Here is a 16,758-nt window from a genome sequence, read left to right on the forward strand (position 1 = left end):
TGTGAGGAGGGGTGAGTTGGGGTGAGTGCGGGTGAGGAGGAGGACGAGGAGGGGTGAGTGCGGGTGAGGAGGAGGATGAGGAGGGATGAGGAGGGGTGAGGAGGTGTGAGTGCGGGTGAGGAGGAGGATGAGGAGGGGTGAGTGCGGGTGAGTTGGGGTGAGTGCGGGTAAGGAGGAGGATGGGGAGGGGTGAGTTGGGGTGAGTGCGGGTGAGGGCGGGTGAGGAGGAGGAGGATGGAGGTGCTATCAGTGTACCTCCTGCTGTATTTGACAGTGAAGATTGGTAAGGCCCTTAATGTGATGCAGCACCTGTCAGCTCCACATCAAGATAAGACTGAGCCGCTCGGCTGTAAGAGCCGTGTGTCTGTGAGCTGCTGCACTCAACACACATCTGTACTCGTGTGCGCAGAAAGGAATTACAACTACAAAGGGGAATAGCAGTAAAAGGAGGAGGAGGAGTAGTGAGAGGAGTATAAGTAATAGTAGTAGTAGTAGTAACAATAGAAGTAGAAATGAGGGTGATAGTAGTAACAGTACTAGACTCCTATTAGTTTCTTAATATCTGTATTCATAATTATAGCAGTAACAACAGTAGTAGTAGTAGTAGTAGTAGTAGTAGTAGTAGTAGTAGCAGTAGTATCAGTAGTAGTCACAACAGTAGCAGTAGTAGTAACAATAGAAGTAGAAATGAGGGTAATAGTAGTAGTAGTAGTAGTAGTAGTAGTAGTAGTAGTAGTAGTAGTAGTAGCAGTAGTATCAGTAGTAGTAGTAACAATAGAAGTAGAAATGCGGGTAATAGTAGTAGTAGTAGTAGTAACAATAGAAGTAGAAATGAGGGTAATAGTAGTAACAGTACTAGCTCATGTGAACAGCCTCCCTTTGTAAACATAAGTGTGATATTTTGTCCAGATTCAATGATCAAAATGAGTTTGTTCTACAGAAAAAGCCCAGGTACGAGCTGTCTGTGTGGCATTATTCAACTTTATGACAACAAGACGCACTGATTAATTAAGAGCTGAATGGCCCTGAGGATAACGAGGTAACGAGGATAACGAGGTAACGAGCCAGACGTTAAAATTAACCGATCGTGGTAATGGGAGGCAGAGGTGATGTCTTCTCTAAACCTGACAGGGTTTTTAACTCTGATATGTGAACAGTAACACAGAGGGACATGTAGCTCCTGGTCTGTCGCATGTCTGAGATTTCCTGAGGTCCTATAAGACTAAAGCTGTTTTACTCCACATGTGTCAGCGTCTTTTGTTGCTCGGTAGAATGAGCTCCCAACAAAGTTTATTACAGTGGTCCCTCACTATATCGCGGTTCACCTTTCACGGTGTCGCTGTTTCGCAGATTTTTTTAGTGCAATTTTACATGCTTCTTTTACAGCATATGAATGTGCATTGTGTTCTGTGTCCTGATTGGCTAAGAGACTGTAGACCATTGTCCATCAGTCTCCTCCGTGCCGTGTCTCCTGTACAGTACAGAATGTGTTCAGACAAATTTACATAAATGTTGGATCACAGTGTGACACTGAAGTGCTGTATGTTTGCAAGTTTTCTCCCCGACAAAACCCAAAATGTTGATGAAACCTTCTGCACCAGCTAATTTCAGAAACGCTTCGGACTTAAGTGTTTCTCTGCACGGAGAGGCACCTCTGTGGATACCGCTGGAGCAGAAGCACGAGAACAACACATTTAAAGAAATCATTTTAGAAAGGAAATCATAATATAAAAATGTTTGAACTTTGAGAGCGTTTAAACAACAGAGAAATGTGAGAAAATTTTAACATCTAACGATTATTGTTTTTATCCACTGGATGTTCAGATTTGACTGTTTTAACCCGCTGTCACGTACCCGCTGTCCCTGCCGTACCTGCTGGAGGAGGGTAGAATGTGCCCATCCACTATCAGTCTGTCTAAAGGGTCAAAGCAGTGGCTCCTTTTCAGGGCCCTTGTGTGTTTGTTTTTGAAAGTTTTTAAAACTTTTTTTTAAAAAGGATTTAATCACATCTGTTTCACATTCATGATTCTTTACATCTGATTTTTTATCTGCCTAAGTTTTAACTTGTTAGCTAGCTCTAGACCTAGCTAATAAACCAGCAGCAAAATGTCTTCACTCCTACAACTTTTTATCCAATTGACAGATTAGAATTTTTCTTTTACTAGTAGTAGTAGTAATAGTAGTAGTAGTAGTATTAATAGTTGTAATAGTAGTATTTCTAGTGGTAGTAGTAATAACAGTGTATGATGTGTATGCATGATGTGTATGTGTATGTATGATGTGTACAGTGGGTACAGAAAGTATTCAGACCCCCATTAAATGTTTCACTCTTTGTTATATTGCAGCCATTTGCAAAAATCATTTAAGTTCATGTTTTCCTCATTAATGTGCACACAGCACCCCATATTGACTGAGAAACATGAAATTGTTGACATTTTTGCAGAATTATTAAAAAAGAAAAACTGAAATGTCACACAGCCATAAGTATTCAGACCCTTTGCTCAGTATTTAGTAGAAGCACCTTTTGAGCTAATACAGCCAGGATTCTTTTTGGGAATGATGCAACAAGTTTTTCACACCTGGATTTGGGGATCTTATGCCATTCCTTCTTGCAGATCCAGTTCTGTCAGGTTGGCTTGTAAATGTTGATGGACTTTCTAGAACTTTCTCCCATTTCCCGACTGCATCTCTGGAGCTCAGCCACAGTGATCTTTGGGTTCTTCTTTACCTCTCTCATCAACGCTCTTCTCCCCCGATTGCACAGTTTGGCCGGACATCCAGTTCTAGGAAGGGTTCTGGTCATCCTAGACATCTTCCATTTAAGGATTATGGAGGCCACTGTGCTTTTAGGAATCTTAAGTGTATCAGAAAATGTTTTGTAACCTTGGGCAGATCTGTGCCTTGCCACAATTTTGTTTCTGAGCTCTTCAGGCGGTTCCTTTGACCTCATGATTCTCATTTGCTCTGACCTGCACTGTGAGCTGTGAGGTCTTATATAGACAGGTGTGTGGCCTTCATAATCGAGTCCAATCAGTTTAATCAAACACAGCTGGACTCCAATGAAGTTGGACTCCTGAGTAGAACCATCTCAAGGATGATCAGAAGAAATGGACAATACCTGACTTAAATATATGAGGGTCACAGCAAAGAGTCTGAATACTTATGGCCATGTGATATTTCAGTTTTTCTTTTTTGATACAAAATTTAACAATTTTGTGTTTCTCTGTCAATATGGGGTGCTGTGTGCACATTAATGAGGAAAACATGAACATAAATGATTTTAGCAAATGGCTGCAATATAACAAAGAATGAAAACTTTAATGGAGTCTGAATACCTTCCGTACCCACTGTATGTATGATGTGTATGATGTGTATGATGTGTGTGATGTGTATGTATGATGTGTATGTATGATGTGTATGTATGATGTGTATGATGTGTATGTGTATGTATGATATGTATGATGTGTATGATGTGTATGATGTGTATGTGTATGTATGATGTGTATGATGTGTATGTATGATGTGTATGTATGATGTGTATGTATGATGTGTATGTATGATGTGTATGATGTGTATGTGTATGTATGATGTGTATGATGTGTATGTATGATGTGTATGATGTGTATGATGTGTATGATGTGTATGATGTGTATGTGTATGTATGATGTGTATGATGTGTATGTATGATGTGTATGTATGATGTGTATGATGTGTATGTGTATGTATGATGTGTATGATGTGTATGTGTGATGTGTGTGATGTGTATGTATGATGTGTATGTGTGTGTATGATGTGTATGTATGATGTGTATGATGTGTATGTATGATGTGTGTGATGTGTATGTATGATGTGTGTGATGTGTATGTATGATGTGTATGTGTATGTATGATGTGTATGATGTGTATGAACAGATGTGTGATGTTTACACGATGCATCTGCTCTAGTGGTAGTTTTCATTGAATCACATTGTACTTAATAACAACATGGGGTCAGAGCAGCTCACGTCCCGCTGCTGTAATCGTCTTAGAGTGATCAAACTGACCATAAACACTGAGGATATTATTGCTTTTTTATGACTAAAACAACCACAGTTGAGCCGTGCGAGGCCCTGGTCATAAAACAGACAGCAGCAACAGTTAAAGCGGCTCTAAAAGGCCAACGCAGACACACAGCAGAGCTCGTAATAAAGGTTATAGAGACACTACCTACAAAAACTATCTCTACAACACTTAAATACTCAAATATGCAATGTCTTTTTATTATGTCTATATATTTAGACATATTTTTCTGACTGGTTTAAAGGTGCACTATGTAACTTTTCAGATGGCGAGTACACTACTTTCTTGTCTCCATGGAGATATTATTGTTTTGCCTGGAATAACCACATTTTTATATTTCTCTTTTTTACCTTCAACTCAACTCAAAGCCCTTTACATCAAGGAACCACTCACCCATTCACCCACATTCACACACCAGTGTACACAGACACCGAGGGCGAAGGAGGTTAAGTGTCTTGCCCGAGGACACAATGACAGCATTCAACTGTGGAAGCTAGAATCGCATCGACAACAGGCCCCTCTGTCTCTCCCCGTCAGCTCCCCTGTGGGTAGTTACAGGGATTTCCATATTAATTCATTGAAGAGGATGTGAACTTAGCATTGCAAAGGAATACACCATCATTCCCAGCGAGCAATCATTTAAACAGGGCGTCACGTGAGGTAGTAATTGGAAAAAAAGACCTTGGGGAAAGGCGGCGCCTGATTTGTCTGTTATTAATGTTCATATGTTGATTTACGGACACAATAGTGAAATAAAAATACCAGGATCATGTAGAGCAGGGATAATACAAACATTTTAAGACCAAAATGATGAGTCTGACAGCAGCAGTTACAGAGAGAGGACACAGGTTTTCAACAGAAAGTCAATTGGAGCCCGAGTCGATGGAGCCGGAAGTGCAGCCCATGAGCACTTCCTGTTTGGAAAGCAGCAGCTAGTGTGTTAGCTATGTCCATTTATATATATATATATATATACAGTCTATGAGCATGTGACAGTGGGCGTGTACCCATGGTGAAGAAAACGGGTTGATTTCACCAGTGATGTTTTGAATACAGGAGAATGAAGAATGATTACTCAAACAGGAATCACCCTAAACACAAGTTTGATTGGGTAAATATCATTGTTAAAAGCACTAAACATTTTGCACAATATGTCTCCTTTAAACCTCATTATTTACAGTATTTTTTCCCTTTCAGTTACTCCCCATGTTTCCTGGAGTTCTGCTTAATTCGACTGAGAGAGTCAAGAGCAGAGCAAGGTCCATGGGTGTGTTTCAAAGTGCTCCGTCAGCTCCCGTCTCCTTGGGTAATATCAGCAGAAGCAGCAGATAAATGGGCGGTGAACCGAGTAAACAGCGGTCACATGTTGGGAGCTCTTTTCAATTACCTGGTGGTTAACCCCACATGGAGAGGTCCCTTGGCTGCAGACGCTGCTCTGTCTCAGCCCCAGTGTCACCGGAGATTCTATCTGCAGAGCCAACGCTCTCTAACCTGTCCTGCTTTATATGAAAAAAATACAGGGAGATAGACCAAGATTCCAGTTGATATAATATTCGAATTACAGTGGTCCCTCATTTATCGCGGTTGGTTACGTTCCAGAGATAACCAGCAATAGGCAAAATCCGCGAAGTAGTCAGCTTTATTTTTTTATAGTTATTGTATATGTTTTAAGGCTGTAACACCCCTCACCACACACTTTATATACTTTTCTCAGATGGGCATTAGCATTTTCTCACATTTCTCTCTTGTTTAATTAATTAATAGTGATTCGTGTGTATTTCACAGTTCCTCTGAATAAAAGTAAAAGAAAATTTCAAACTGTCAAAAAGTTCTCTCCTACAACTTTTTTGTCCAGTTGCAGATTTTAATGTTTATTTTACTATGAATAAGACCTGGACAATGGAGGAATTACACAGACTTAACAAAAGAAACAAACCTGTTGACTTCCAGGTTGGAAAAGAGTAGTACGTGTGTACCGGTGGCAGTGAAAAAGGGGACTAAAGATTACTCAAACGTGCATGAATCGCTCTAAATACAACTTTGGCTGGTACATTCTATCTGTATTAAATTGTACTGGCCTGTGGAATGTTGTGCTGTCATCTAAAACCCAGCGATAGCTTTAGCTCTCTCCTGAACCCAGTCTAAAACGTCTCATTAAAGTCTTAAAACGGCCTAAACTAGAAGAGAGTGATTGTATTTGTTCCATATCTCCCTCCCTCTCTCAGTGTGATTGTATTTGTTCCATATCTCCCTCTCTCAGGTGCAGTTGGTCGAGTGTTAAGGGGAGGTCACAGTCTCTGGTGAATCAGCAGCTCTGACTAAAAATATCCCACTCTCATCTAATCTTTTGTCATTTTTTCCACTGAACAGACAGATGACAGCACCTCATCAGAGTGACTTATGGGAAACTATTTCTTTTTGGCTCTGTGAATCCAATTAATCTGTCGCTTTGAGAAATAGTCCTGGTTCTTTACATTTTTTTGTCTCTCTTGTTTTGGAGGATTTGCTGACACTTAGAAATGCATTGCTTATTTCACACAGTGTTCAGTGGTGAATACACAATTATAATACAAAGAGGGAGAGTGGGGAAGCGTTTTTAATATAAGAAGTATTAAGACTTATCTTCACAAAGGCGTCAAAAGTCACAGTTTTAATACTTGCATTGCCAAATAAAAGCGAACTTTTGGAAAACCCCAGATCGTTTTTGAAGCATAATTTCGTTTCTTTATAGAATCACAATCATTTTCAGAAGCTAGCTAGGTTAAAGGTCCTGTACTGCATTTTTTCCCCAAATTTCCTTTGCCCCAGTACAGCCCCAGTATATTGCATAAGCAGCTATAGAGGTCAAAATAAGTCAGCTGCATTTTGTCTGCGTCTTAATATAGAGCATTTAACTGTCCAAGAATCAGGAACTGTGTTAGCATGCTAGTTGTTGTTAGCTTTATGTCACTGCAAAACTACGCAGAGTTGAGAAAAGTGCTCATAAACTCATCACGGTGAGTAATTAGGACGCTCGGAATGCATAAGGTCACTGACAACAGCAGGGCTCATATTTCACTACTTACTGACCTCTGTTCTAATGTTGTTTCCTCATCACACACAGACCTGGAGTTGTGTTTTGTTTCATTTACATATGTTTAACACGTCAACCTTGCATATTTGCCAGAATTTCTTCGAGGCCGACCGATAGTCCTTCTCCATGAACTCCCGGAACTCCTCCCAGCCCAGAGTTTTTGCCTCTGCGACTGCACAGGCTGCGGCACGCTTGGCCTGAAGGTACCTGTCGGCTGCTTCAGGAGTCCCACAAGCCAGCAGGGCCTGATAGGACTCCTTCTTCAGCCAGACGGCACCCCTTACTTCCGGCGTCCAGCACCGGGTTCAGCGATTGCTACCGCGACAGGCATCAGAGACCTTGAGACCACAGCTACGTGCAGCCGCATTGACAATGGAGGTGGAGAACATGGCCCACTCAGGCTCATGCCTCCAACCTTACCCAAGATATGGGAGAAGCACTCCCGGAGGTGTGAGTTGAAGACCCTGCTGACACAGGGTTCCACCAGACGTTCCCAACAGACCGTCCAAACGAAACTAAACCGAACCGTCAGACGCCTCAGGAGAGGGAAGCAGTGCTTCACCAACACTGTTTACAGTGCGGGCGGAGAGCTGCTGACCTCAACTTAACAAATTAATGCAGATTCATAGATACAATACTCATTGCCTGTGATCCAGAGGCTGCAAAGTGTAGAGCCATGTGGCTCGTGATGACAGAAACTATTTAAAAAGAGTTTAAGGAAATGTCTAATATTTCAGGGTAATGTTTAATAATCTTTCAATTGTTGGATGTTTTATTGAATTTTAATCCATGTTTGAATTCACTTTTTAAGTTGCATAAATGTCATTTTTTATCCAATGCACCACCACAGTGTTCAATTTTATGTATTCATAAGGTTAATATTTGGGCTTTTTGCCTCTTCCTGCAGCTGATTTTTTTTTAATAAACTGTGTCTTTTTTATTTTTATATGTTATATGAGTGCTAAAAATAAATAAATAACGTAATAGTCACAAATAACAACAAAGTGCCTGTGATAAAGAGAGATCTGTGCAGTATCAAGATGCAATGTGGGATTTGTGCTGCTGATGTGGTGAGTGCCCCCTAAAGGCTAGGGCCGGCCCTGACCGGAGGGTGTGTTCCAACTACACTCCTCAGCCTTCCCGGTAAGGTCTATTCCAGGGTACTGGAGAGGAGAATCCGACCGATAGTTGAATCTCCGGATTCAGGAGGAGCAGTGTGGTTTTCGTCCCGGTCGCGGAACCCTAGACCAGCTCTACACTCTCTATTGGGTCCTTGAGGGTTCATGGGAGTTTGACCAACCAGTCCACATGTGCTTTATGGATCTGGAGAAGGCATTCGTCCGTGTCCCTCGTGGTGTCCTTTGAGGGGTGCGTCAGGAGTATGGGGTCCCAGGCCCTTTGCTAAGGGCTGTCCAGTTCCTGTATGACCAAAGCAGGAGCTGTGTTCGCATTGCCAGCAGTCAGACTTGTTCCCGGTGCATGTTGGACTATGCTAGGGCTGCCCTTTGTCACCGGTTCTGTTCATTATATTTATGGACAGAATTTCTAGGTGCAGCCAGGGGCCGGAGGGGGCCTGGTTTGGGAACCACAGGATTTCATCTCTGCTGTTTGCAGATGATGTTGTCCTGATGGCTTCGTCGAGCCAGGACCTGCAACAGGCACTGGGGCGGTTTGCAGCCGAGTGTGAAGTCGCTGGGATGAAAATCAGCTCCTCCAAATCCGAGGCCATGGTTCTAGAACGGAAAAAGGTGGTTCGCCCAATCCGGGTGGTTGGAAAGTCCTTGCCTCAAGTGGAGGAGTTCAAGTATCTCGGGGTCTTGTTCACGAGTGAGGGACAGATGGAGCGTGAGATTGAAAGGCGGATCGGTGCAGCGTCTGCATTGATGCGATCGCTGTATCAGACCGTTGTGATAAAGAAGGAGCTGAGCCGGAAGGCAAAGCTCTCGATTTACCGGTCAATCGACGTTCCTACCCTCACCTGTGGTCATGAGCTTTGGGTAATGACCGAAAGGACAAGATCGCGATACAAGCGGTCAAAAGGAGTTTCCTCCGCAGGGTGGCTGGGCGCTCCCTTCAAAATAGGGTGAGGAGCTCAGTCATACGGGAGGAGTTCGGGGTAGAGCTGCTGCTCCTCCACGTCGAGAGGAGCCAGTTGAGGTAGCTCGGGCTACTCTGGATGCCTCCCGGACGCCTCCCTAGGGAGGTGTTCCGGGCACGTCCCACCGGGGAAGACCCAAGACACGCTGGAGGGACTATGTCTCTTGGCTGGCCTAGGAACGCCTCGGGATCCTCCCGGAAGAGCTGGAGCAAGTGTTTGTGGAGAGGGAAGCCTGGGCCTCCCTGCTGAAAGTGCTGCCTCCACGACCCGGCCCTGGATAAAGGAGGAAAATGGACGGACCCTGCATATTTAGGCTTCTTCTCTCAAGGTGAAAACACTCTGTTCCACATTGTAATGTCATCACGTGGTAATACTGGAAGGGCTCTGCTGTGTTTTTAAGCTCTATGCACCTTTACTAGAATCATTTGGATCATTTCAGACCTGGAATTGACATTTTTTTTCTGAACAAAAGGTAAACACTAACTCTTAACTGAAAAACTACAGCTTCATGACATCACAAGATGAAACAGAGCATTTTGAGCTTTGGAGATGTTGACAGACTAATAATAAAGGGTTACTCTGTGTGAATGAAACCAAACACAACTTCAGGTCTGTTTTTTATGATGTACCAACATTATAACATGGCTTAAAGGTCACAAGAGTTCATTATGTTTAACAATGCACCTTTAAAATACCATGGCACGGTGGTGCAGTGGTTAGTGCTCTTGCCTCACAACAAGAAGGTCCTGGGTTTAGCACGCAGTCTTTCTGGGTGGAGTTTGCATGTTCTCCCCATGCCCATGTCAGTTTCCTCAGTTATACGTCGAACACTTTACGGTCTGAGCCACTTTGCGATGTACGTTACCACAAAAAAAGTCAGATTTTTTTCTCATTGGTCTAAATATATGTAAAATGCGGTTTCCGTGAGTGTCAGTTATTCATATCTCTATTTAATTCGAGACATTATTTGGCACATTAAACACTATTAGTTTGTGGATGGATGATTAACCTTGACTTAATGAAAGCAGCTCAAACTAGATAAATGTGTTTGGCAGCCATTATTATCATTGGTTACTGCAGAAACACACTCAAGAGTTCACAAAAGCGTAAAGTGAGCTTTTAACGACATTTCACTGATCACATGGGACACTAACCACCTCATCCATTTTAAAAGAATTACCCGAAAATAAGAGAAGTAACAGAAGAAAACACAAAACTGAGCCAAATTTTACAGCTGGAGGTTGGTGGATTGATGGTACAGTTGAAACCAGAAGTTTACATACATTATATAAAAAGACACATATGTTGTTTTTTTTTTCCCTCACTGTGTGACATAACTACACTTGTTACCTGTTTTATGTCAATTAGCATTAAGAAAATTATTTCGATTTGCTAAATGCCAGAATAATGACAGAATTATTTGTTTAGACAAATTTTCATCACTTTCTTCAATGTCAGAAGTTTATATACAGTAAGTTTACTATGCCTTTAAACCATATGGGAAAACCCAGATGATGATGTCATGTCTTTGGAAGCTTCTGAGGTTTATTGACAACATTTTCGTTCATCAGAGATACACCTTGTGGTTGTATTTGAAGACACACCTGAAACACACTGCTTCTTTGTATAACATCATGGGAAAGTCAAAAGAAATCAGCCAAGATATCAGAAGGAGAATTGTGGACTTGCACAAGTCTGGTTCATCCTTGGTGCAATTTCCAGATCCTGGAAGGTGCCACGTTCATCTATCCAAACTATTATACACAAGTATAAACACCATGGGGATGTTAGCCATCATACCACTCAGGAAGGAGATGGACTATGTGTCCCAGAAATGAATATGCTTTGGGCCAAAATGTGCAAATCAACCCACGAACAAAGGCAAAAGACCTTGTGAAGATGCTGCTGAAGCTGTAAGTGTGTGTCATTATCCACAGTGAAACAAGGAATGTACCAAAACACAGTTGACAAATGCACACAGGGACAAAGACCTTAATTTTTGGAGACATGTCCTGTGGTCTGACGAAACTAAAATTTTACTGTCGCCATCATTAGGTGTGAAGCAAAAAGGCAAACACTCTATCAACTGAGCTACTGTTGCCCCTGCTAAATTCATTCCCTCCACAGCCAGTGCAGTCGTTGCCTATATCAGTGTTTTCCAAAGTGAGCCTCAGTACCATTGCAGGAGGACCCCCAAAGGTTGTCCACAAAACAGGCAAGAAAGAAAATGGAGTTTTAAATCAACTTGACACAAGGTATTTGTTAATTTTTCTTTATATCAGTATTAAGCCCATGGGAATCTCAGTCTCAGATAAACTTAAGGAGAAGAGATTATATTGTTTTATTACAGGTGATGTATTTTCTCGATGAAAAAGCAAGATGGCCATCACTCTCTATTAGGAGAGAGCAGCACTGTATGAAATGTCTCTATAAGGGAAGACTTCAAAAACTCCCAGAATCCCTCAACTGCTTGTTAATCATTAATACAGAACATTTAATATCAGATCACATGACTGCATAAGCCTAAGGATGAGCCGCACCAAAACAGAGACAGGGAAGAGGCTTTTAGCTGTTTTGCTTCACAAAAATGGAACACACTCCAAGATGTCAGTGTAATTCCTCAGTTGTCCAGGTCTGATCTATAGTAAAAGCCATATCTGTCAAATCTGTCAAATGGACAAATCATTGTAGGAGTGAAGGTGTTTCGCTGCTCATCCAAGCTGCTTCTTCAGTTCTGGTCAGATTACTGCACGACACTGACTTATATCTAACTAAAGGGAGAGCTAAGCACACTGAAACTGTAAATAGCTATTGTCTCCAGTTTCAGTCTTAATGGCCCCCATTCAACCTTTAATAGCCCTACGGCCTGACCCTATTGTTCCCTTCAGTCTCTTTTGTTTGCTTTGGATCTGAGGATGGAGTTATAGATGAGGAATAGATTATGTCTCAGGCCCCCATTCCTGTTTAAGGAAGGATTGTCTTTCCTAACAAAAAATGCTTCTTTAACCCTCCTCTCAAACCATTTCTTTTCTCTGGCTCAGATCTGCACCTCACTATCTTCAGAGGAGTGGTCAGTGTCTTTGAGATGGAGATGGACAGCAGACTGGGGTCCTGAGCTGCTCTTGTGACGGTGTTAGTACATCCTCTTATGGAGTAGCAGTTCAGTTTCTCCAGTGTAACGCTCACTGCACACTTCACTACAATGACTGGAGTAGACACATTACTTTGTTTATGGCTCGGGGTTTTGTCCTTTGGGTGAATCAGTTTCTGTCTTAAAGACAAATACTAATGGCATGTATGTAAACTTAAAGACAGAAAGACAGATTGTTGTTGTTGTTGAACCCATGTCCCATTGTCCCCTTAAAAGACATTTAAATCTGCTCCCTGTGGCATCTTATCATGTATAAAACCTAAAAATGTCAGGATACTCCCTTCTGCTGCTTTTGCTGTTGTCTCTCCCTTCTGTGTTGTCTGTCTCTCCTCCCACCTGGGCATCGGCTTACCTGATCTGACAGCTGGATGCAATTTCCCTCATTACCTGCACTATAAGAAACCTGGTTTTTCATCCACTCCTTGCCAGTTTGTCGTTTATACTACTACCGTTAGCAGACACGTTTGGCTCCGCAAAACAAGTTAACTTTTTTTCAGTGTTTTTATACTACAATTGGTTTCTTCTGTGTCCAGGTGCCTCTGTTGTTATTTTTGGAAGTTTGCCTGTCCCCTACTGGTCTGCCCACCTGCCTGCCAGTTAGCCCGATACCTCTGGATGCCCCCAGCCAGATACTTACCACATTTACCTGATTACTAGTCTGGACAATAAACAGTTGAACTACTTCCCAGTTGTGTGCTGCTTTTGGGTCCCAAGGAAAACCGTGACAAAAAATTAGGCCTCTGTATTAAAAAAAATGCCTTAAAATATCTAAAATGCAAATCTAATGTAAGTAGAAAAAATTGTCAGAAAAGATACAGTTTTGCTTAAAATTAAGTAACAGATAAATACTAACTGAAGCTCTAATGCTTTACCTGTCGAATGGTCCGGGCCACCAGACTCTCCAGCACTGGACCTCTGTCTTCATGAAGCAGATGAACCTCGTCTAAAATCAACAAACGCACGATCTGAGACAGAGCCACATCACCAACGCTCTTCCTCGTTACTACGTCCCACTTCTCTGGAGTCGTCACCAGCATCTGAAAAACACAACACGAACATGAATACAGTGGTCTCTCGCTACATCGCGGTTCACCTCGCTGTTTCACAGAATTTTAAAAAAAAATTTGCGTGCAATTTTGCATGTTTTTTTTTTTTTTACAGCGTATGAACGTGCATTGTGTGCTGCGTCCTGATTGGCTAAGGGACTGTAGACCATTGTACAGTACAGAATGTGATCACATTCTGTACTGTACAGGAGACACGGCACAGCCAAACACAGCCAAATTTACATAAATGTTGGATCGCAGTGTGACTCTGAAGTGCTGTATGTTTGCAAGTTTTCTCCCCGAGTAAACCCACAATGTTGATGAAACGTTCTGCACCGACAAAGACACCTATGAAGGTTTGAACTTTGAGAGTGTTTAAACAAGAGAAATGTGAGAAAATGTTAATGCCTGTGTGAGAAAAGTGTATACAGTGTGTGGTGAGGGGTTTTACAGCTGCAAAACATATAGAATAATTGTAAGAAATAAAGCTGACTACTTTGTGGATTTCGCCTATTGCAGGCTATTTTTAAAACGTAACCCCCGTGATAAATGAAACTTCACCACAACAAAGTGTTGCATGCTTGGCGCCCCCTGAAAAGTCCAGTTTGCAGAATAGATCTACTTTAATAAAATCTCACAAAAAGTAAAGTTAGCTAAATATGGGTTCTTCACAGCACTTTGGTTGTCTTGAAATGCACATTACATCCAGTTTGAATATTTGTACATTCCCAAAACGTTAGTTTTGAGTCAGAGTTTAACTGAAGAAGTGAATTATGGTTCAGTAGCATCACGACTTCTTGATTTGAAGGACATTTTGACCCTGTCCAAACTCTACTTACTAACTTCGAAGGTGCGTTCATTAGGGCTTAAAATGTGCTTCATTAAACCTCATGCAGAAGATCATAAACAAATCAATCGTGTTAAAATAGAAAAAAAACAAAAAAAAACAAAAACAAAACACAAATCCTATAATATTTGAGTGACAAAATATGATGTGCCTAATGTGGACTGACTCTCATCCATTTCACAGCGATCTCAACAAGGATATTGATGTTCATATTGACACCACTGCTGGGAATAATCGTGTGCAATTTGATGCTCACTTAACTCAATGACATAGGCAGTAAAAGCGCTCCCATCTGAGCAGTGTGTCAGACCTACGGCTCATCGGCGCCCAATCGCCCGTAGACCGCCTCATTACAAACACACAGCTAACTCATAACAGCACAACACACAAGCTAGCTCATAACAGCAGAATACACAAGCTAGCTCTTAACAGTACAACACATGCGCTAGCTCCTAACAGCACAACACACGAGATAGCTCACAACAGCAGAATACACAAGCCAGCTCTAACAGCACAACACACGAGGAAGCTCATAACAGCACAACAAACAGCTAACTCATAACAGCACAGCTCATAACAGCACAACAAACAGCTAACTCATAACAGAACAGCTCATAACAGCACAACAAACAGCTAACTCATAACAGCACAGCTCATAACAGCACAACAAACAGCTAACTCATAACAGCACAGCTCATAACAGCACAACAAACAGCTAACTCATAACAGCACAGCTCATAACAGCATAACAAACAGCTAACTCATATCAGAACAGCTCATAACTGCACAACACACGAGCTAGCTCATAACAGCACAACAAACAGCTAACTCATAACAGCACAGCTCATAACCGCACAACAAACAGCTAACTCATAACAGCACAGCTCATAACAGCATAACAAACAACTAACTCATATCAGCACAGCTCATAACTGCACAACACACGAGCTAGCTCATAACAGCACAACAAACAGCTAACTCATTACTGCACAACACACAAGCTAGCTTATAACAGTACAACACACCAGCTAGCTCATAACAGCATAACAGACGAGCTGTCTCCTAACAGCACAAGACACAAGCTAGCTCCTAACAGCAAAACAGACAAGCTAGCTCGCAACAGCACAACACATGACTTAGCTAATAACAGCGCACAAGCTAGCACAAGAATGTATTTTGTGTAATATAGAACACTTAAAATGGGGCGGCACAGTGGCGCAGTGGTTAGAAGGGCCTGGGTTTGGTCTTTCTCCTTTGTTTGCTTGTTCATTGTTCTCATAGTGTGCTTGATTAAACCTCATACAGAAGATCATTAGCAAATAATTTGTGTTATATAGACCTCGGGGACGATGTATTGTATGTATTGTGTGTGCAGAATTTTGAAGAAAATCACAAAAATCAAGCAGTAAACTGTAAAGTATAGACAAGTAACTGATATAAAAAAATTAGAGTTCTGTGAGCTCTAATTGTGAGTGAAGACGGCGAGAAAAAAATCTAAAGACAGCTCAGTAGTGCCACTTCAAAAATCAATTTACATTGCACCAATGGAAGCTCGACCCAGAAAAATGTCATTGTAGACAAATGAACCTTAGCAACAAAAATAGGTCACGACAGGAAATGTTGAAAATGATATTAGGGCCCCACCCTAAACCCTACAGGAAGTCGGCCATATTGGATCAAGCCCACGATTGACAAAATGACATATAATCTTTTGACATCTTCTCCAACAGTTTCAAAAACGCTTCAAACTTGACCAAAAGACAAAAAAATTCCGCAGTTTCACAAAAGTTGTCAGATTTTTAAATAAAAAAAAAATTCTATTTGTCAGGGACCATATGTAAATTCATTAATCTTACAACAGAAAAGATGATTTGAATAGACCCAATGACACACACGTGCACAGTGAGCTGGACCCTCTGGAAAGTTAAAAAAGATAATGAGATAGGAGGGGGTGGAGCCAATGTTTTCCATTGTGGTCATAGAAAACTTGGCAGGTACACAGAGTATAACGAGTTAGAAAAAGAAGTACATTATGGCCCCGCCCTAAACTATGCAGGACGTCGGCCATATTGGGTCAGACTTGAAACTTAATCTAGACCTCAAACTTCCTAGGGTTCTGATCCGATGGACTCCAAAGTCTCAGGGTATGGTCTTAACGAGCGCTTAACGAAGCGGCCATTTTGAAAGCATAAAAATCCCAGGAACTTTTGCAAACGTCACAAAGTTAGATGGACTCAAAGTCTGTATTTTGATGACCTGGAGATAATGATATGTGAATTAGACTTCTGTCTTTAAAAATGGCTCACCAGCGCCCTCTGCAAAAATGGGACAGAGACATTTATTTTCACTGTGGCAGTGGCCATTTTCTATCATGTCAAGCCAGGGGTCATCTTATTGAGGCATGCCCCTCCAAAGTCAAAACAACCCAAGAACTCCAAACTGAACTGGACAAAGTGAAAAAGGAGAGAGGAGCATTTATACACCA

General features: G+C 41.7%; 1 protein-coding gene across 2 annotated transcripts in view; it reads right to left on the bottom strand.

Moving 5' to 3' along the window:
* The window catches only part of ascc3 (activating signal cointegrator 1 complex subunit 3), a 222,178-nt gene that overhangs the window by 97,632 nt on the left and 107,788 nt on the right, over positions 1-16,758 (bottom strand). For both annotated transcript variants that reach the window (XM_033980435.2, XM_055227922.1), the window contains exon 11: positions 13,253-13,417. In XM_033980435.2, coding sequence (XP_033836326.1) covers positions 13,253-13,417 — 165 coding nt within the window. The remainder of the gene's footprint in view (positions 1-13,252; positions 13,418-16,758) is intronic.

Source organism: Periophthalmus magnuspinnatus, chromosome 16 (assembly GCF_009829125.3).
Source record: "Periophthalmus magnuspinnatus isolate fPerMag1 chromosome 16, fPerMag1.2.pri, whole genome shotgun sequence".
Classification (NCBI taxonomy): Eukaryota; Metazoa; Chordata; class Actinopteri; order Gobiiformes; family Gobiidae; genus Periophthalmus; species Periophthalmus magnuspinnatus.